Source organism: Diadema antillarum, unplaced genomic scaffold (assembly GCF_040938485.1).
Source record: "Diadema antillarum isolate AM-2024a unplaced genomic scaffold, OU_Dant_1.0 seq00000041_RagTag, whole genome shotgun sequence".
In the NCBI taxonomy this organism is placed as follows: domain Eukaryota; kingdom Metazoa; phylum Echinodermata; class Echinoidea; order Diadematoida; family Diadematidae; genus Diadema; species Diadema antillarum.
In genome coordinates, this window is record NW_027271153.1 from 1,458,605 (window position 1) to 1,481,816 (window position 23,212).

The following is a 23,212-nucleotide window of genomic DNA, read 5'->3' on the forward strand; positions in this document are numbered from 1 at the left end:
GAGTGAAAGCAGCAATATTATTGTAGTAGAACAACATATGTGAACGTTGTAGGAAAATGGAACAATCGATTCAAAAGTTATTAAAGGGGATGGCTAGTAACCGATCAGTGGTAATCAGTGGGAATGCTGAGGGATGATTGTTCCAATCCTTGTGGGATTCATTTAAGAGTACATTATATATCTACTGTTGTGTGAAAATTATTTGCTTCAGAACGGTCTCATATTCAAGTAATGTGCAGATTAATGCCCAGTCACTGACCAGGCACGCTACTTAAACCTGGAAACATTAAACTGCACATTACTTGAATATGAGACCATTCTGAAGCAAATAATTTTCACACAACAATAGATAATGTACTCGTAAATGAATCCCACAAGGATTGGAACAATCATCCTCCAGCATTCCCACTGATTCCCACTGATCAGTTACTAGCCATCCCCTTTCAGCTTTAAAGTTTCGGTGCTGTCATCGCTGGATAAGGAGACTATTACACTTCATGACATTGTTATGGACAACAAAGGAAATATAAGGAGAATTCCGTTATATTTCATTTTTCATAAAGTACACATTACATCGACTTGTTATTGTCTCGTGGTAAAGGTAGTGATACTCCCCATGCTTTCTGAAAGAGGTAAGTCAAGTGCTGCTCCATTATGGTAGAAAAGTGAAAATATATCAAATTTTCTTTATATTTTCTTTATATTGTTGTTCGTAATGACATCATGAAGGGTAGTACAATGTAAGCTCCTTATCCACTGATGACAGCACTGGAACTTTAGAAATTCATAACCGTTGAATCAAATCTCCAATTTTCCTCAAACTTTTACTGGTGTGTTCTACTATAATATTGCTTTCACTCAATCCACATGTATTTGCACTTGGTTTCCTTCAAATACTAGTAAGTGTATGTATGTCAGATCTGTTGTGCGGGATTTGTGTTTAAATGTGATTGAATATGATATACATGTACATTTGCAGAGATGAGAGTTCTAATGTAACAAAGTTTATCAATAAACACTCCGTCTTTGGCAGCACAAAAGAGAAAAACACACATTTCACCACTTTGTTCTCATAGAAAACTTTCTCACATCATAATACCCTTCCAATTATCTCTCTTTTTGAAATAATGTATACTTAAAGGACAAGTTCACCTTCATAAACATGAGGATTGAGAGAATGCAACAATATTAGTAGAAGATATCAGTGAAAGTTTTAGGAAAATTGGACAATCGATGCAAAAGTTATGAATTTTTTAAATTTTTGTGTTGGAACCGCTGGATGAGGAGACTACTACAGCTTGTGAGTCATATGCGTACAACAGTATAAAGAAAATGTAAAAGAAAATTCAACATATTTTCACTTTTTTTCGCATAATAAAAGAGCTCTTGACTTGCCTCTTTGTAAAGGCAGGGGGAATAATATTGCCCATAACATTTGTCGGTAACGAGTCAGGGGAATGTGTACTTTTTTCAAAAGATGGAATTTTGTGAAACTCTCTTTATATTTTCCTTATATTGTTGTACGCAAGTTATTCATACACTGCAGTAGTCTTCTCATCCAGCGGTTGCTGCACAAAAATTTTAAAAATTCATAACTTTTGAACGGATTGTCTGATTTTCCTCAAACTTTCAATGATGTGTTCTACTAATATTGCTACATTCTCTCAATCCTTATGTTTATAAAGGTGAACTTGTCCTTTAAGTTTAACAGTTCAGCACATTGTCATTGCAAGCTTTCACTCTATCTCCCTCTCTCTTTAGTGTAATATATACTTATACTATTCATAAATGATATGCAAGTTAAAGGGGCTGTACAGTACTGGTTGAGGTGGGGATTCATGTTTTTTATATTCCTAAGTGAGATAATGAGAAACCTCTTTTGAAATACGAAAGAGCATGTAATTTTAAAAAGGATTCAACGTTTGTTTGATGAAAATTGGTTTTCAAATGGCTGAGATATCCAAAGAAGTGATAATAATAAAAGACTACAGGCCACAACTTTATTATTATCTCTTTGTTTCACCTTGTTTCTCGATATCTCGGCCACTTCAAAACCGATTTTCATCAAATAAACTTTTGATACCCCTTAGAATTACATGCTATTTGTCATCTCATAGAGTGGTTTCTGAATATCTCACAAAACGTTAAAAGCTAAATCCTCGCCTCGACCAGAACTGTACACACCCTTTAAACTCTTCAGTATTTTGTTTTAGGAAACTTAACTATTTTCAGTGTCTCTCCATCTCTCTCCCCTTCTCTTCAAAGAAAAAAAGCGTGATGAATTCAAGTGAAATGTTTCATTGCATAATAAGCTTTCTTTCTTCCTCTCTTTCCTGTTGTCTTCCCTTCCAAAGAATGCATAATGTACATTCAACTTAAGATCCTCAGCATATTTTCTTTATAAGATATATTTTTCAGTCTATATATCCCTCTCCTTTGTATATGATGCACATTCGTGTAAAAAATGTGTAGCCTTTTTTTCGTCAATCTTTCTCTGTCTGTTTGTCATTTGAAAATGATAGAGCATTCTTAAATGACACTAGTATGTTAATGTATATGCTTGTAGCGGATGTAGGTAGGAGAAAGTACTGGTATAACATCATCAGTGAGGGCAAGATTCATGTAGCCATGGTGGTAGACATGCAATTCTAGATGTCAGATTGTGGTGACACCCTGAACTGATAATGCATAGCAGCATCATAGTGGCTGCACAGCGCAAATGCAAAATGCCATACAATATTCTTTTCTTGTGCTGTTCCATTCCGAGATTGCATGAATATATGGCCAGCATTCAGCTGCAAGAGTGCGAATAATCCTCCTTCAAGCAAGTTCCGTCTTCAGCGGGGGCCTGGCTTCCTGCTCTTCCGGAACGTTTCATTTTACGAATACTCTCCAGAGACTTCAATTGAAAAAACAAGCAACAACAAACAACAACAATAGCAATGAAGACTTATAACACAAAACAACAGAAAAAAAACACAAGTTTTTGAAGCCTCACATTTTCCTTATGTCAGAGATGACTGAAGAACATGTTGTCGAGGTTAGGTACCTGCATGTTGTACATGTACATGTAGGTCTAGCTCTACATCACCTTGACATTATGTCACATGTATGGATATTGTCAAATGTAACAGAACTCTGTTCCCTAGTATTACTTTTGTTTGTTTGTTTTTTCTTCAGATTAATTGTTCACTCAGTAGCTAAGATGAGGAGGTGTATGAAGTAGAGTAAAATGCTCTCAAGTGGCTGTGGGTGGTTTGGAGCTTTTGCTTGATGAAGGCCACTAAACTTGACTCTATCATGATAGTTCTTGATGCCAGCTGAGAACCAGAACTGCACCATTGCTTTTGAGCAAAACTAAAAGTGAAACAATTAATTCTCATGAAGTTTATTTAATCAAAAGTCCATAGATTTATAAGCATTATCCCAAATATAGGGTAAAATAGTGCCCTTGTGGTCTTGATTTAGCATTTAACTGAAAATGAAAATGATTTAAAATTGATACTATATTGCAGAGGGGATTGAGCTCTACTACATGATACAAAAACTCAATGCCCGGCCCCAAATTGCAATAAAGCTCTTCTAGGTCTCAGCCGACGATGTGCAGTGAGCTATAAACCTTTGTATATAGGCCACATATTGTCCATAAAGGTCATTATTTCCCAATTTCCTATCTGTAGTCATGTTTAGAGGAGCTGTGATTTGCCTACATGTATAACCTTTACCAGGGATGTACATTTCACACCTGTGACTTAACCCTGTGATGTTTGCTATGTTAAAATGCCATTGACATTGTTTGCAGCATTGCCATCAGTGGTAATCGTACAATTGAAGGAGTCCTCCGTGGCTAAATTGTCCTTCAAGGAACTAGGGAACTATAGCTGACAATATAGAAAGCCTTTAGAGAAAAATAGGCAAAATTTGGTCAGCAACATAATAAGTTGTGGCTCTTTGATGTGTACAGACCAGTGTGTGTGTGTGAACAGTCAAGCAAAGTATGTTACGTTAATGAAAGCTCGCAATGCTAAAATTGTGTTTGCGTAACATAAAAGGGGTATTCAAGACCAGTTAATGGCTAGTGTGAAAAGAAACATTGGAGTCAAATGTTACCAGCATATTTACAGTGAAAATTCGATCTCAGTTCAATAGAAATTAAGGATGTTCTGAAAAAGTTTACCAAATAGCTCTTCAAAGGTATGGTAATGTTTTGGTTAAGATGGGAATTCAGGTTTCCAACTTTTCTTTGTGAGATAGTAAGAAACCCCCTGTGAAATATGAAAGATCATATAATTCTAAGAGGATTTCTTTGATGAAATTGGAATTGAAATGGCTGAGATATCCTGACAAATTGATGCTAATAAAAGGTGGGACCCACCCTTTAGTAGGATTGCTTTGTTTTACAACGGTGTACTCGTTTTTGGATACCTCTGCCATTCCAAAACTGATTTTCCTTAATTAAACCATGAATTCTGATTTGAATGGTATGATCTGTTTACATTTATATTCATAAAGTGGTTTCAAAGTATCTCACAAAAAAAGTCAAAAGCTGAATCCTCATTTCAACTAATAGTATACCTTTATCTGAACAGTCAATATGAATATATGCAAATAGTAAATTATGATGTAATCGCCTCACAACTTGCTGTATAATTGGTATACGGTATATAAAATCTTGAAATCTAATTTTTTCCCCCAATGCAATCATGTCTCAAATCGTAATAAATCTGACTGATTACTATTTCAAATTCATTCAGCCAGGGATAACATGTTTTTCACTTTTATACCAGAAAGATTGAATTTTAGTAATTTTAACACAATGAATGGAAAATTGTGAGATAATGACATCAGCTCACTCATTTACATATTCATGTCAATTCCAAAAAACTGTCCTACAAAATTTAGTGAATGTTGTTTATACCTCGATGTTAATATGATTTTGAGCAAATTCTCAAAATATAAATGTTATTTAAAATTTTACTCTTTCTGTTCAAACTTACTAGTAATTGGTCTGGAATTTCCCTTTAAGACATTCTGAGATGATGGCAAATCACATACAGTACTGTAACTTTTGTGTGGTATAAAGGATGCCTTGTAGGATTCATTACTGCACAGACGAAAGTCTAGTAGATGATATATTTGTATTTATAGTTGGTGTACTACAACTTTGCTGTTTTGTAATTAAACTTAACTATTTCATTGTGCTTATGACTGCTAATTTCTGCTGGTGGGATAAACCAGCCCTTTAAGTGATCTTCATCTCTGCAATTATGTACTCAGCCTGAGTGAACCTGATCTTGTGGTGATGTGGTACTCTCCAAAACAAACACTGATTGACATTACCGCATGGTCTATCACAGTTATTGCATTTAGCTTTGCTCCAAGGCTCTGGGCTGCGGTCCCCTTTATATACCGGCACTCCATTAAATTTGATCAACATTAACTTGTAGGAAAGACTACAGTGCTTGTAGTGTCTCCTGACATGAGAAGCATATCCAGTCTATTCTGTGTAATTGACATAGTATCTACACACAAGAAGGAGGAATAGTCTTCACTCTTTAAGCAGACATAGGTGCAAGATGTACAGATTTACACTTGAGATATGGAAAGCAGTAACAGTCTGGAATGTAGGCTACCATTGCCTTGGATTGGATGAGCACGTCAGTCAATTGATTTGAATTGCCAGTTCTCTGCACAAAATCAAACTGTATCAAATTGCACTCCGTCCCCAATCTCTGCAGTTGGGATTCAGCTAGAAAAAGTCAATAAACACAAACGACATTGCTCAACGATGATTTGTTTGATCGGGAACCCCCTGCAGCACATTATGAAAGAGAAGGCACTCTGTCTTTTGGTAGTGTGTTACCAGTGCATACAGTAAGGGACCCGATCGCGTGACATTTGGCGATGGACATTTTTTTATGCGTGTGTGATTTGAGTAATAAATGGGTCATGTTCTATCCTTAAGAACTTCACCATATCCCTTGCCAGTATCAAGTGAAACTTTATTAGGAATTTCACAAGAAACAAAGACAGAAATGTTTTCATTATACATGAGAGAGATACAGAAATAGGAGATTGAATATGATATACCACAACCTTATGAATATGTTTATGTGACGACAACATGACTTATTTATATGGCTGTATACTTGAGGTAAAAGGCGCAAAACAGGTAAATGCCAAGTTATGATATTAGGCTATAAATGAGGCAATTCAAGAAAAATTTAATGAAATTTGGGCAAACATATGAAGTTGTAGTATAAGACATTGTGGCAGAAAGATTGTGGACTTAATGGGTCAGAGTTCAGGAATCAGAGGCAAAAGAGTGCCACTAAATAGAACCATCACTTATTATTAGCTGTCAGACCAGTGGAGAAAATCAAATGCAGTCAAACAAGTCATACAGATGAAGCTAAGGGCATTGGTATGGGGATTTTACAGGTGGAGGCATGTTCTATCTACACTATGATATTAGATTATTATACAAATATGGACTGCTTCGAGGGGCACGGCTACAACTATTTGCCCAGAGGTGATTTCTCAACAGCGCTTTGCCCCGTGATGAAGTCCAGGGGCATATCGCTGTTGAGAAATCATTGAGGGCAAATAGTTTTAACCATGACCTGAAAAGAAGCAGTCCATATTTGTTTTACATACTGCATCTCACGTAATCTAATATATATATATAAGCTATTAGTCCATTGAAATGAAGTAGTCATACTACTAGTCAGAGAAATTCATAGTATGATTTCACAATGCACGAATACAGATAAGCACGCAAGATACTAAAACAATCTTACGACTGTATACATATTGTATGTATACCATGCAATGACACTACAGAAGATCTGAGATGAAACAGCACGTATTATACATGGAGGTAGAGGTATATGCCAACAACCTGTAATCACTAGTTTTCACTATGCTGCCCGTCAGTCAGCTAGCAGTTTGCCTGACTTCGCCTTTGACCAATCAGAATGGAGGATTCATCTGGTGAGGTATATTTAAAAAATGTTATAATTAGAGTTATCCGTAGGTTTCAGCAAAATTGTAAGTGTTTGAATTGATATTCAGCTTGTCAGACATTGGCTTTCCTTGTCAGAGTGGCAGAAGGTATAGCGGGCTTATCAAAAAAAGCTGATTACTCTATGATTAGATCATTTACCAGTGTGTTTAACTAATCACAAAATATCATTTGACATGTGCATGAAATGTCTTTCCTTATTTTAAGATGATAAAAGCCTTAAATTTAGGCCTCTAAAGTCTGCTACCTTTTTGGTTACTACAAGTCTGTGCACATTGCCTTTAATTCCATTCTTATGTGAGGAATGTAAGGGAAAGAAGGGGAAAATTCATCACTTAATTACGCAGCAACACTTTCACTATTTGTTCAAAATGTCGAAGGAAAGAAAAAAAAAACAATGTGAAATAAACATGGTGGCCCATTTGTTCTTGAGTGCGTAATGTGCTCTTTTCATTATGTCGTGCTGGAATGTTTTGTTGTCGTTGCCAAATCTGATGGAATCCACTCGTAGACATCCTTTCTCCCGGCGCAAGTCGCGAGAATACCCAGTGACGTTATTGAAAGTGATCAGTGGCAAATGTCTGACCTTTCCAACCAATATACTGCATATTTGATGGCAGCTGGGAAGGGTGCTGCCCATTTGAGTTGACAAGAATGATGTACATGAGAGCTCCAGGGTGTTCAAGGTGGAGATTGAGCGCTCCCCTCGCTACCCCCCTCCCCATGAGCTTACCTGGCCGCATCTATGCAAATTGTTTTGTGGTGTATGGTTAACAGGCGGCATGGCACTCTTTTCACACTAGTCACACCTACATTTCCCTTTGCAGTGATTACTCTTTCGAAAACATGAACAGTTTACTGGTTTGGCGTGTGGCTGCGTGGGACCTATTTTTGTTGCCAAGTGACCTTTTTAATTCATGACTGATGGAGAGAGCTGTTTAATTTAAGCATCCTGTCAAGATTAATGTGCATGTTTATTATGCCCTGGAATCTGGTATTTAAAGCTGTCTCTGATTCCTTCCATTCAGTTTATCACTGTTCTTATGACTGAAGATGGGATGAAGTCAATGATCCATTCCCCCAATTTGCCATTTTTCCCTTACGCTTGTTTGCCTCTTGCATGAAATGTTATGAATGGCTTAAATAAAAATTGAGAGCATTTCGGAATTTTCATTTACCCCAGTTTGGTTCGTGTGGTGTCATCAAGAAAGCCCCATAGATCCACCAAAGGCGCATTGATTTTTATGCTTTGAATGTGAATAACTTCTCCTTTGTCTAATCTGTACAGTGATGCGTTATATGCCTCTGACACTGTATGTCCAAGAACCTTCTACAGAAATTTGATGAAAACAGGTTGCCACATTTGACACAGTTTTGAGATACTCCGCTTTGAAGTTTAGATACAGCCAATGCCCAGCAGATACGTAATGCCGTCTCTTCAAATGACCATTGCGGAAACTCTAAAACTCTTATGCAAAGATATCCCAGAAGATTTGTAGTCTAAAAGGGTGATAATTTTCCACTAAATGTCACTTACTCAACTTTAAAGGTATTATCTAACATTTGTCTGTGCAGTTTCTTTCTTTCTTTTTTTTTTTTTGGTTGTTGTTGTAGTGTGTTCGAAAGATGGCAGCTGGTATGAGAATAGCATACTGTAGGTTACATCTCAACTCAATATTCTACAGTTGCCATCTTTCCAAGGCATGAAATTTTGTGAATTGGGACGTGTATTAAATACAATTTCGTGGATCATGACATTTGTGATGAAGGGTCCTATGTTCACTTCTCTTAACTGTTGTTATTGCACTGAGAGAGTCTTTGACAAAGACTAAACATTAAGACCCTAGCATGCCATGTTCTGCACTTAGAGGCTGTTGCAATAGTTTCGTAAGCCAAACCATGGCAGCTTGCTAGTGGTTTTGCAAATATTTGATATGTGTCCGAATGATAAATGACAGGCCTTTCTTCATTTGCCTTTTCTTCTTCCAACTTCCAACTTTGGGGTAGTAGTTGACGACTTGGGGGCGAGAAGTTATATTTGCAGGCTTGACTGTGGTAGGGAATGTTGAGAGTGAATAGTCCAAACACTTGAGACAGGGAAGTTCAATATTCCTCCCCTCTCATTCCCCCAACTTGACACGCTGGATATACACTTTGGTTGGTGTTTGGTTGCTGTGTGCATTGCAGACCTGATTCCGCTATAATGCCCTATTAATAATCTTAAAGTACTGCTTAATGGCTGATGTATTTGTAGCCTTTTTTTATCTAAGAAATGCTCAGACTTGAAAGTCTCAGAATATGTTACTGATTTAAAAAAAGCAAGCAATTGAACTGGCAGACAAATTGTAGTAAATACAGTAAGATATTAAGAGTGTTTAGATAGCACATTATGCATGCTAATGTCCCTACATGCTCCCTGTGTCAGATTTGTAAGTACTTGTTATGGCTTTAGAGTGTTCAGTGCTCCATTGTTATCATTTATCAATAACCCTTTAATTGGTTTATACAACACATTGTAGAAAATTAAAGTTCTTTTTTTTTCTCTCTTCAAATATATTTTAAGTTTTTTTTCTGATTTTTTTTTTTTATCTTATGAATTCCATGGGTTTCATCTTACCTTCCTCCAATATAGGATATGAGGGAAAGTGATATTCAGAAGTGTCAATTTAATGTAAACAGGATGATAATTTCAGAAGCACAACCACGCCTAGGTTGATTAGTAGACTGATGTAACAACTATTTCACAGATAGGTTACCTAGGTACTCGATTACATTTTTTTTTTCTGGGAAAAAATGTGACAATGCCACTTTCTAGACAAAAGAATGTTGTGTGCACAAAGGGTGATCATACGCGCAGGTGCAGAGTGGGTAGGACTGACGTCATAAGGCACGGTGTTCCAGGTGTCATTGAAAGTCAAGAGCGACACCAGGCATTTGACTAGCAAATGAAGCCCATCTCCTCAAGCCCAGTTCTGTGAGATATATTTGAAGGGAAGGAGGCGAGTGGGTTCTTGTTTGATTGGTTGTGTGTGTGGTGTTGACGTTTTGATGGGGAAAATTTCTCAAAGTGAAGAAGAGATTATACTGTACTAGTGAATGAATGAATGATTGAATGGTGATGTGTTCAGTTGACATGTTCCCTCAACTTCAGTGAGAAGTGCCAATTATATCTTGTCGCCAGAGAAACTTGAATTTTGAGAGCATTTCTTTGGAATAAAAAAAAAGGTAGTCGCGAATGCAATGAAGTAGGAAAGTTCATAGTCCCCTCTCCCCAACCACCCGCCTCAGGGATACTCACATGTTCCATTAGCATATATTACTGTACGAGTTGAAATTTGCGCGTACAGATATTTTCGCGAATTGCTACTTGGAGGACATTTTCGCGTGTTGTTAATTTCGCGGTCGTGAGGGTCTAACTGAACTTAGTTATTCGCGCGTTGTTATTTTCGCGTGTTGTTATTTTCGCGGTTCAAGGGCGATTCGGGAAATTCGCAAAAATAAAACCACCGCGAAAATTTCAGCTCGTACAGTATGGGAAGTGCAAATGTAATGATATTGGTGGAAAATGGTCAATTATTCAACTCTTCTCTTCTGTTTAGAAAAAAAAAAGAATGAAAGAAAACATGGGCTGGTGGAGACCTGTGTGAATGCAAGCGTGGAGCGATGAATTGAGTTGGCTCCAGAGTGAGCTCTCAATGAATGCTGCATCATTACTGTATTCATGATGGCATCATATATCAACCGATCTACGTATACGGACATTTGATTCATGGCATGCATTATGCATATATTCTGGAACATCCTCCCCACCCCTCCCCACCCCTCCCCACCCCTCCCCACCCCTCCCCACCCCCTTAGCAGGAGTTTGCACAGTATAGAATGAGTTCTCTCTCGTCGCCCGCACGCTAAAAGCAAAACATGGCCATGTAACCGAGTACGCTCCATCATGGAAATTGTCATTTGGATTGACAGCATAATTTTTGGAAACTGCAGAGCTCAGTTGATTCAGGATGCAGATGAGTCTTTTTGAACTGAATGTTGTATTTAAAGAGGAAGTTCTTGTCTACACTATATTGCGTTGAATGCCAGTGGCAATTCACGAAAAATTTGAATTTTGATTTCGCAAATTTTGCGAGAGCCAAGATTCCCAAAACTAAAATGCATGTGAAAGTTCTTGTCTAGACTGTATGCATTGAATGCCAGTGGCAATTCACGAAAATTTCATGCCGCAAAAATTTTACGCCGCGAACATTTCTTGCTTTACAGTAATATACCAGTCCCCACATGCTTTAATCCGTGTTAGGACTTTTAATTGCACACAGTCATAAAGTATTTGGTATTTAGGTCAAATATTGCTACCAATTTTTTTAGTACTATATTAGATTACATTGGATTCCTTACATTTGACCAGCTAGTGTTTCTTGAGATAAGGAAATCTACCAGGCCTGTAATCATAGCAGGTTTGATTAGAGTATGTCACTGGCCAATCAAAATCATTGTTGCATGCATGTCTTCTTAATAGGGCAGACCCTGAGCCAATCAGAATGGTTGTTTCAAAATTAGCAATTATTTGCAATTGATTGCAACTTTCTTGCAACGGGGCCCAGGAGATTTTTTTTTTCTTTGCCTGGAGCCTCTTTTACAGTGTTCCAGGGCACAGGTCTAACCTGCTGCTCCATTTGAACTATCCTTCAAGGTATATTAAACATGCCAAAGAGAGGACCTGTGCACATCAATAGTCGCATGTGTGCTCTGCTATACTGGCTGGCAGACATTAATCTCTCTTTCACAGCGCCATTAGCATTGCCAATAAGCGTTAACATTAGTGGATAATTCATTGATTAGTATGGCTTCGAGTACCCAACTGGGAGTATACTTCATCTCTCTCGGGTTAATGCGCCCGTGACGACTTTCCCAGTGCTGCTCCCCAAGATTGCTTGTGCACGGCCGGGATATTTGGAAGAAAGGTTTCAAATGTGTTTCACTGTGCAGAGGCTGTTCTTCCAGGCAGGCAATTATTTTTAAAGTGAGAAGCTGATATAAATGCTCGATGTCTTTGAAAGATACATCTCAGGCCCCAGCTGTCCTCAAAATAGGCTAGTTGAGAACGACTGACACATGTACAGTTGTACCACTGTATGCATGCTTTACATTGCAATTTTTTTGCTTAAGTGTTTTTTTTTTTTTTAAAGAGATGTTCCTCTCCATATTCATGTTGCTCCTGATAATGTTAAAAGAATATTGAAAGAGTACACACTCAGATTAGTCAAAGTTTTTAGGGTTTGGAGGCAGTGGCATCATCACCTAATTTCAGTTGCATTTTTGATTGTGCAGATATAAATTATGTATTTATACACTGTTCATGAAAACCTATTAAACAAAAATATGTTTAGATTTTTACCCAGGTTAAAAGAACCTTGTTTCTTCTTTCTGTTAGTTTGACTCGATATGCGTGTACAGTTAACTTGGACTCTGAGTTGGGATTCCCTTTAAAAGTTAGATATTACTTGTGTGTGCTGGAGCGCTGGATATGACAAAGAATGCTGTGAGCAATTAATTTTAAATGCTGTCTTGTGTTTAGAAAGAATTAAGACACTTCATGTTTTTTTTTCCTGTTTATGCCTTTGTCCTTTTCTGCTGAAAATTGATGAAGAAGGTATGAAAAATTTGCTTACAACAGCGTGAAAAATTACTCATCTTTTATATCTGTCATATCATCGACATGAAAGTATTGAAATATTTCCATTTGAAGAAATTTGACGGAGACTAGAATATACCTCAATCACTCAGTGATAAACAAACTTTAAGAAATGTCTTTTGTCTTTGTTGGAAATTATGTTGTCAGATGTGCATTTGATGTGTCTTATCATCCAGAAATCAAAAAGGCTCTCCTGAAAGGAATTCTAACAGTGGATGCAAAGAGAAGATGCCAATTTAATTGCAAATGTTGTATCCTGCCCCAAATGGACATTTCACAGTGCTCAATATACCAAATTATTCTTGATGTAACAGTAGCTTGACCTAGCACTTAATTTTGTGAGAAGGGCAAAGGACCTGTGGATGGGATTCACATTACTCATGCAGTGGGAGTGAGTCTGCAGCGGTGTAGCATCCCAATCACATCCCTCTGTGGCTGCTGCGGCTCAAACGATCGTCAGGGTGATAAATGTCAGGCTGATTAGGAGGCTATTAGAGTGGAGCAGCGACGACAGAGGCAAGTTCACAAGACCCGGGCCGGCTGGCATCCAAATTATCGTGAGATGCTCTTTGGAACTTCATTATCTCTCACCGAGACTTCTTCCCCCCTGTTTGCCTTTGTCTTTGTGGTAATTACTATGTACACTGCAGTTCTTCTCCCGCAGCAAAGATGGGAGTTTGCATTGGAACGGGGAAGACAAACAAGGTCTCCAATTTGTCAACATTTGTGGGATGTTTTAACGAGGACGTTCCAGGGGACCTTGAAAGAGGATGAATATATCGCTTCTGTATCATCGTTGATGTACTGCGCTACGTATAATGACAAGAAAAGTGGGGGAGAAAATAGAGGATGTGATCCACTCTCTTTAACCTCAAGTTAAAGAGCCGAGATCGCATCCTGTATATTAGTAAGGATGATTTATTCCAAGGAGAAAGTTATAATCCAGGTCTATATTCATTGCTGTCATTTGTTGGAGAGAGCACTGAGGTGAAGTAGTGTTGCTTAAAGGCTCTAAACCCTTTAAGGAAGGATTCAGGTTTCCATTAATGCTTCATGCATGGACATATTATGAGTATTAGTTGTCAGGGCAAATCCTCAAGTTTCCCATGTGGTACAGCTGTAAAGTGTAGGTAAACCTGACAGTACTGAGGTACCGGCAGTAGAAGAGCGGCGCTAACAGGGAAGAGGCGATCATGCCATGACGTCATTATGAAAGGGCCAAATTAAAAAGAACATTATTGCATACACATGTGTAAAGGAAATCAGACGAGATATGAAGGCAAGGTGCCTGTCAATCAGTCTCGGAAGACAGGGTAGTGTAATCACCTCAGACTACAAATTTTGTAGAGCTCTTAGCGAATTCCTTGCATCAGTTTGAATGAAACCAGTCTCTACCCTGTTGTGATAGAGCATTTCTAGCCATGCCCCCATCTACCATCTTTCAGCCTTTTCTTTTTCATTCTACTCTCTGTCCCTGGCATTTCTTGTCTCTGCATTTCTTCCCATGTGTCTGGAATCTGCGGAAGTAAGGTAGCATCAAATGCTGTAAGACCAGAAACATTCATGACATGTAACTTTTGCAGATTGGATCCTGGCATTCAATGCATTGTGCAGACAAAATATTTTGCGTGCATTTTACTTTTGAGAATCTTGGCTCCTCGCAGAATTTGCAAACGTTTCACGCAAGCAAAATTTTCTGGTTGTACAGTATCTTTCAGTTGTGGCTTTTTATACTGACATTTGTTTCTACATTGGTGTAATCAAAACAGAAATTTAATCTTTAAGATGCCTCACAAACTGACCAAACCTTTGGAGAAGTGCCTGTAACCTTTATGTTTCAGGGTGATAGAATGTTGAAGAGGATGTGTCTCTACGGTTTCAGTTTGTCATTATTTTCAGTACAGAAGGCTTTGTTTTCCATGAAATATCCTTTTTGTAAAGTCGGTTCTTTCAGTCATGCTTTCTCTGTGTGTGTCATTGTAGAGTTTCTGTTTTAACAATGGAGGAAGTATGAAATTCACATGTTTAAATAGGGTGCATTGAAAATGTGCGATCCGATCCATAATGCGGGAATGTCTGACTTGCGGCTATGTCGAGAGTAGAGCGACGGCATCGTGGATCGTGTGAAACGTGATTCTCGGCATCGCTCGGCATTGCGTACGGTCTTCTTCTCGGTGCTTCTGCATCGAGTTTTACCCTTGAGGATAAATCTTTTCCAAAGGTGTCATGGCAAATGAAAAAAAAAAAAAAGAAGAGAGAAAAAAAATAGAGAGCTTGTGGTTTGGTGGGTATACCCTTCTCTCTCCCGGGAACCCTGCCCAGAGCTTTGCTGACGTTTTTGTGGCAGTCAATATGCATCTTCAGCTAAAGGTCTCGTAACTTTAAGCACGTTTCTCCCCGAGGTTAAAGCAGAGAACATTCTATGCATGAGATGAAAAATGCAAAGTGTCCCTCATTTGATTCCACAGAGGAGGTCTCCTGCATTTTTCCACCACACACCTGAATATTTTCACATTTAAAAAAAGAAAGATGACATTATCTATGTGCATTGTTGAAATGTATTGATACATATGACAATTTCTTATGAATTCTGATGTAGGTTTACATTGATATTTTTTTTTCTAAACCCTGTATCAAGGTGATTGTGCAATGAAAATATATTTTGAAAAAAATTAACAACAAATTCATCACTTACGACTGTGGTTCATAGCTGTAGTACACTGTAGGTGTATTTCATACTCTTTAATGTTTACTTTATGGGGGATTTTTGGTCCTTATCCTGTTGTTATTTCTGCTTAGATTTCTCTCTCACCTGATATAGTGTAGGCAAACAAATTTTAGAAGTGACACATGCAAATTTAAGTTGTATGATACCCGAAGTGCATTTGCAATCAGCTTTCGGATCACGTTTCTTGAGTTGTTGCATTTATCAACTCTGTCGTGAGTTGAGTGGGAGGCCTTATCGCTGTGCAGCTTCATTGCATAGGTTGTACTTGTAGCTTGACCTGAGGAGCAGAGATGTGAAGTTGGCTGTGGTTGGTGTGGGCAGATCCAAGCTACAATAAACGCATTTCAAAATGACTTTGCTTTTAGCGTCTCAACAGAACGTGTCCCTGGCTCAAACTTGTTTGCGATCACACCTTTTGCAGCGTTTCAGAAATGCATTTCTAACCCCATAATCAAAACAGCTTTGCATTTATCAACTGCCCCAAACTCCCTGAAAGTTGTTTTACCTTAATTCTGTATCAGAGGTGAGTTGATAAACACATCCTGTATTGTCTGATGATGTCTAGACATATGAATTTATTGCTCAACTACTACTGCAACTGCCACTTGGCAAATGCATGTATATGAAATACGAGTATGCAATGCCCAGCCTCATAATTATCTCAGTCCAATGCCAGTGTTTTGCATGTCTGTTTATTGATGAGCACGGCTCTTCCCACCTCCCTGGCTCTACAAATGATCAAGAAAAGATTCCTAGGAATGAACTATACTGATAAGTTTTCTTTGGAGATAATCATCATCAATATAGGAATGGCTTGAGTAATCAGAGTTGAAATATGTGTACAACTAAAAGGCAGGTACGTGGTGGTATTGATTGTGCAATATGGGAAGTGTGCCCCTCAAATGTGAAAGAAAACAGTGGGCTGACTGAATCATGTGGACAGGTGTGGAGATCTGTTTGAGTTATTGTCACTTGCGCAAACATTGCAATGCACATCATGGCTGCTTTGTCTAAAATGATGTACAGTATGCTGCTTACAGTTTGGTTGTGTCCTCATGGTATAGTTAACCCATATCCGCCGTTCGCGTAATGCAGTTTAAATGCTGTTGCTGCCGGAGGCTATTTTCACATACGTACACTAAACTGTGCCGTCTCAAATTCAAGGTGATGTTACTGACACTTATGAAAAGAAAACTATGGAAAGCTATATATCAATTGAAAGAGAAAGTAATGGCCTTTCATATAAGATGTAAATCAGCATCATGTCATGAATTGTGTGACATCATATGATTTTAGTTTTTTTGTATGATTTGCATATTTATGAATAATAACATTGCTTATTCAAAAGAAACAATTCAAATGAAAAACATCCATAGCCTTTATACAGAAAAATAACTATCGATTTTGAAATCTTCATAATGTAAGCTTCTGATGGTATATAACTCATAGGGTATAATGCTCACAAATATGAAGAAATATCAAATAATAACTCAAGGATGTGCGCTCTGCAGACTAGTCTGGTCTATAAACTCATAGACGCTATGGATGGGACTACAGTAAAGTAGGCCTATTATTACGTACGCGTACAGCAGTGTTTGATCTCACAGAGATGTAGACCTACAATATCCTGTCAGCAGCCTGCTGTAAACCTCCAACATGAATCCAAATCCAAACGAAAATATTAGTGACAGGAAATTATGCGAAGGACTGTGGGATATCAGGTCAGAGTTCACAGGCTATAATGAGCTACATAAATGGCGCCATCGTCCAAGCCATTTCTGCTACGGATTATCCTGTAGATCGACGTTTGCAGTGTTTGTGCGAACTATGAGATATCCTGTAGATCGGCGGATATGTGTTTGTTTGTTTGCTTTTATTTCTGCATTCAATCAGATGCAATTTGAATGCAAACTTCAAAAAGTACAAAGACAAAGAATAACAAGTGCAGTGAAATAAATCGATTACAGTACATAAATAGATACACATAGGTGATTGCATTGAGCAATGTAGATACACAGAAACATAAAATAAGATATACAGTATTTTTCAGTAAACAACAGAGATCATTGAATGCAGGAGACCACCATCATAAGCGATTAAGCTTGAAATGGATGGAACGGATATGTGTTAAGGAGGAGCAGGAGCATGCTTACTTGCATCAAAGCAGTATCTTGAGCTAGCTCTTGCTATTCATACATCTTGAGGCTTGCTATTGGACAGTGAATTCTGCACCACTTTCCAAACTGGGAACATTTTGGGCCATTTTGATTTTCTCAGGCTGATAAAAAACATATGTAGTAAATAGAAAAGTGGATATCTAAACATAAACTTCTTTGATTTTCCCCTTACAATCTTTTGCTCTCTTCTCTTGCAATAGCTCCTGTTGATGAGATGTGTAGCTTTGCTCACAAGTCAGGTTTACGTAAGTCTGAAGGAAGTTATTATGTCATTCTGTACGCATCCAATCCCTGTACCATTCTCCAGATGGTGTCGTGTGTGACTACCGCAACGGACTCCCGACGTTGCTGGTACCCCTCCCCTCCAGGCGGGAGCGCTGCCAGTTCACCCTAAAGCCTGTGACGGAGACAGTGGGGGACTTCCTCAGGCATCTGAAGAATGAGGACGGGGGAATCGAGACGGTGGCAATATACAACGAAGGTATGTGTACGTGGGTGGTGGTGTTTGGTGAGGGGTGGAGATGCAAGGGTATTGAAATGTTCTTTGGTGTAGCTTGGTGTAGAGAAGAGGGTTGGGGTGGAAATGTGCACTAGAGGTGCTTGTGTTTTGGAGGTGTTAGGGTGGGGATAGGGTGTCAGAAAGTTAGGGTGTCAAGTGGGTAGTGGTGGTGGTGTGTTGAGAGGGGTGGAGATGGGTGTTGAAGTGTCCTTTGGTGTAGGGAAAAGGCTTGGGGTGTGCACTAAAGGGGTTTGTGTTTTGGAGGTGTTAGGGTGTGGGTGGGGATAGGGTTTCAGAAAGTTTAATAGGGTGTCGAGGGAAGTGTAGAATGAAGATGCACAAGGATAGTAGGCTTGTATGGGAGATCATAGAGAAGTGGGGAGGGTGTGGGGTGTTTAGCTCTATCACAGAGAAGAGGCTGGTGGTGTAAGAATCACATGGAATCACTTGGCTGCTTGCAGTTGAGATACTTTTAGGAAAGGAATAGGGTAAAGAGGATGAAGTATAAAAAGTAAAGAGAGGTACAGGATGTCAAAGAGGCAGAGATATTTCTGAAAAATTGATATTTCTGTCCTGAAGGAGAATTGTTTTTCTGACAATACAGTGCAACAACAGCAACAGATACAGTGAAATTTCCATGAAATCAGACAATTTTGAAGTCAGGTTATGACCACTCATATTTGGTATTAGTCATCCGAGGGTCACATGCAGTGGTTATCTTGAAAAAGTCGCAGCAAGCTACGTGTTTGTAATATCGCCTCTTTACAATGGGTGTACACCCCTTTTATTCTTGCAGTAATCTTGTTACAATGGTGGCATTTTCTCAAAGACCTTTCCCCTATTTGCTTCTCTGCTTGGCATAGCAAAGATGTCCCGATATTAAAGACTCTTCACAGTTGAGGAAGTGAATTGAATCCCTCATACACATTTCCTTCTTACGTATTCCTGATTGTACAAAACAAGTAAAAGCTTCTGCAAGGAGCAATCTTCCAATCAAGTGATAAATTCGGCCATTCCAGGGTCCTGGTCAGCAGAAAATTGTAATGTGTGTTAAAAGTTTCAGACACTAAAGAGTTTTGGTATATCCATGTGATGTACAATTCTTTATGGATACATTCATCATTCAAATTATGCCCAATTCATTGTTCCGATAAAGGAGTATCCATGTATGAAAAATAAGATATCGTCGCTGGGGCGACAAGATCTCGTATCTACAAAATGTCAAATGTTCAGGAGAGCCAAAAAACATGGCAGCCAAAGCACTATAGCCAATGGGATAGCCTTTCCTTTGACATGCCGTGGTGGCTTCATTTTTGGAGTAAGACAGTTAGGATTTGGACAGGACATCACTTAACCCATTATTTGACCATTTATCCAAAAAAGTCATTTTTTTCACCGAAATTGCAGATACAAGGTCTTGTCACCCCAGCGACGATATATTTTATTGCCATTCAGAATGACTAACATTCAAGCTGTTGTCAATTTGTTCCCATTATTTCAGTCCAATTTTTACTTTTGAAAACCTCCACTTCTTTGAGGCATTGAATTCAAATTGCCACAGCCTCAATCTTTTCATTTGAGATGAATTCTCTCTGTGCTCATACAGCATATTGTACAGTGTGATTCTTGCAAGCAATATTGCAGTATTGCGAAACACTTTTATGTGGACTAGTTGTAGCAGCTGATTTTTAGTGATTTTTAGGCATACATTTGTGATCCTTACCCACCTTCTATCAAAATTTCCCTTTGTTTGATATTATAAGATCAGCATAAATGTGTAGGTTGCTTAGTTCTTGCAACAAGGGACATACACTGGGGTTTCTGCTACAAATTTCCATTATATTTGATATACGTAGTGGTAGTCTGGATGTTTCTTTGATAGCAAAACCATGAATGGAAAGAAGTTGACACTACTTTGAATGGAGTCATAATTTATGCATGATAATGTCAAGCACTTAAATGCACATGATACACTAATACAGGGGGAAAAAAGCTGCAAATTCTTACATCGGGCTGTTAACCAGTATGTGCAAGCACCACACTGGAAATCAAGCTGTATATTTCTTGTAATTAACTGGTTGTGTCATTGTTGCCCTTGCACTGTAAGCATGCAGACATACTGTAGTGCCATCAGTGGACTACCGTTGAGACTTGGATTGGTGATGAGTTTGCACTGCCCGGGCAGGGGTGATTGAGGGGGCTGTTCGTGGGCAGGTCCATGCATGGCCTTTACAGCTGTCTGTGAGGTGGCTGTGCGGTGTCAAAGGGATTTACATGTACACCCTGGCATCTGACTGACGCTGATCAAATTTGAACGCAGCTGTAAAGTCTGACACAGGGGGATATGTTTCACATGCTGATACAAAGGGGCAATTAACATTTGCAATATAACGTTCTTCCCTTTTTGGGGGGATGGGGGTAACATTTTTCTTTTCTATCTGGATCATGGTAAGCTTTCTAAAGCTTCATGTGTGTGGAAAATGGGTTGCCATTAGGGCTACTGAGAGAGGGAGCAAATTGGAGGGGGATGGAGGTCAACTTATTACAGGGCCCTGTTTCATATGGCTGTTCGTAAAGTTACGGACGACTTACAAATGACTGGTGATCAGTTTTGATGTGCTATTATAGTATACTTGTTGGAATTTCCATAATTCATCACAAGAACTGATCACCAGTCATTCTTAAGTTGTTCATAACTGCTTTATGAAACACCTGCCTAGTAAGTACAAAGGGAGCTTTTCCATTTTATGGTCATGAAATTGTGCAATAAAAAAATGAAAACAATGAAAGCTGCCTCGGATGCGGAACAGCACACTGCATGCAGAACCTGTACAGAAAAAAAAAGAAGAAGGATACGTTTAATAGAGTGGTATGGCAGTCTTTGCTTTTACTTTGTGAGATTTACAGTAGGACTTGTTTACTAGTTAACTAGTACCAAGAAAAGAAAAAAAAAATACAGTTCTATGAGAGGCAGTGAAATTCTGATGTACTTCAAATAAAAGGATTGAATTTTTCATGGGAATTATTATACTTTGACTTCTGGTATATTCTATTCTGCAAAGTTGACTAAAAAAGAAACGAAAAAGAAAAAGGAATTACACATGAATACAAGGGGGGAAAAACAGGATTTTTTTCTTTTGGGGGGCTGTAAGTAAAACAATTTCACCTCGTGACTATGACCTGTATTTCTGCAGGTTTTGTTTACTTTCACTGGTACATCAAAAGCAAGCTGTCACTTGGTGTCAATGCCTAAAACATTTCATTTTCTTCTTGATCTTCCTTGCTTACAGATAACGTGAAGGTGGCCAGGTCAACGAGTATAGATGTTCTAATGAGGAATCCCTTCTCCCTCAGGATAAATGAAGATACCTTCTTTGTGGAACCACCAGAACTTGGTAAGGTTTTCCCCCTGCAGGAATGCTTGTTAAAATATTTGGAGATCCTGGTCCTTGCCCAACGTGTCCAGTTTTGTTAGATCTAGTTGGATAATTCTCTGTATCACCAGTACCTGGGTGCCGCGCTATGAGCATCACTTTAGATGCATCATGGGATAGCACAAGGGACAAACTCGCCCTGGTGTGGCAGCGTATACACTCATGTTGCATTCCATCTTTATCCAGGGGTATTTTTTTTGTTAAAGATTTTGTCGCTTTCCATCATGTGACCAGCACATTGAAGCTTTGCAGTCGAGAACCATGACTCTAGTGACCACAAAACAGTAAAATTTTGAAAAAGTTTTAAGCTCTTTTTTAGCGTCATTCTAACTGAAGAAAAAAAAGCAGCAATGAAAGAAAAGCAGATGAAAATTGCATTGTAACGCATGGGAACTGAGACACATGCAAGCCAATCGGAAGCGACAATGCTCCCGAGGAATCCCACAGTGCATCTGTGTCAGGGCTCTGCAGCATGGGCAGAAGTTTTTTTGCGCATTGGCAATACCGAGAATTGGCTCTTTTGGTCCAAATTCACGAAGGTGGTACAATCTTGTCCATGGTTTAAGCCATGGACAAAGACCATGGGGCGCTAAGTGTCGCACTGAATATTTGTTATGAAATCAGTCATTTCGGCGATGAAATGACCATTTCATTAACAAAATTATCATTTCGTCAATGAAATGTTATCATTTCATTACAAAATAATAATTTCATCAATGAAATGACTGATTTTGTAACGAAATATTCCATGCGACACTTGGCGCTCCATGGTCTTTGTCCATGGTTTAAACCATGGACAATATTGTACCACCTTCGTGAATTTGGGCCTTTGTGTGTGTCTGATACAAACTTGTAGGTTTAGCATCTGAGAGCCTTTAATTACGGCATTGTTTTCCATTTTGTTCATGGAACATTTGTGAGTGTGAGAAATCTGTAATTCTCTTGTTCACCAGGCATTACCGTACTTTAAATCATTTTGTCTGAGTGGCAGAATACCTTCAACAATTCTTTCATTAAGTGGGGAATGGGGAATGCGGCATATTTTGTAAGGTCTTTACTGTTACAATTGGCTACTGCCCTCTGTAGTGGTGTCATATCCTTGAGTAGAATCTCTCTTCTCACCAAAAGCCTTGGTATCATTATTTCATATTTCAGGTAATATTTAGATATGCTGCAAATATGTTCATATGTATGCATGTATGCATACTAAGGATGTCTGCATGCATGCATGTATATCATTAAAGTGTTGCTAAGACAACTGGATGACATGTATAAAGCACATCAAAGTGTGTTTATCAAAGTAATGAAACATGGAGTCTTGCAGCTCACTTACCGGTATTTTTAGGTCATATTTACATATATGCTGCATATATATGTGTACATGTTCATACGTGTATGTATGCATGATGAAAGTATTATCAAGGAGCGCATCTTGCCATGTTTGAGAAGGAGGAAAAAAACCAACCACAACGAAACAGTTTTCACATCATGGTTTGTGATTACCGCGTGTCTGCAGAGCTGCGAGATAATCAGCCCTAGTCAGGAGTTGGTGCAATGCACTATGAGATTGGGCTTCTGTCTGATGTTGATCACTGTCATAAATATTATCATCATGCATGGCCAATCAAGTGATTTACAACTCAATTTCTTCT

The 23,212-nt window shown here is 38.6% G+C and overlaps 1 protein-coding gene across 1 annotated transcript in view; it reads left to right on the forward strand.

Moving 5' to 3' along the window:
• Nucleotides 1–23,212, forward strand: part of LOC139725434 (calcium uniporter protein, mitochondrial-like) — an 80,285-nt gene that overhangs the window by 34,414 nt on the left and 22,659 nt on the right. The window contains exons 3-4 of the mRNA XM_071636509.1: nt 17,935–18,108; nt 21,417–21,521. Coding sequence (XP_071492610.1) covers nt 17,935–18,108; nt 21,417–21,521 — 279 coding nt within the window. The remainder of the gene's footprint in view (nt 1–17,934; nt 18,109–21,416; nt 21,522–23,212) is intronic.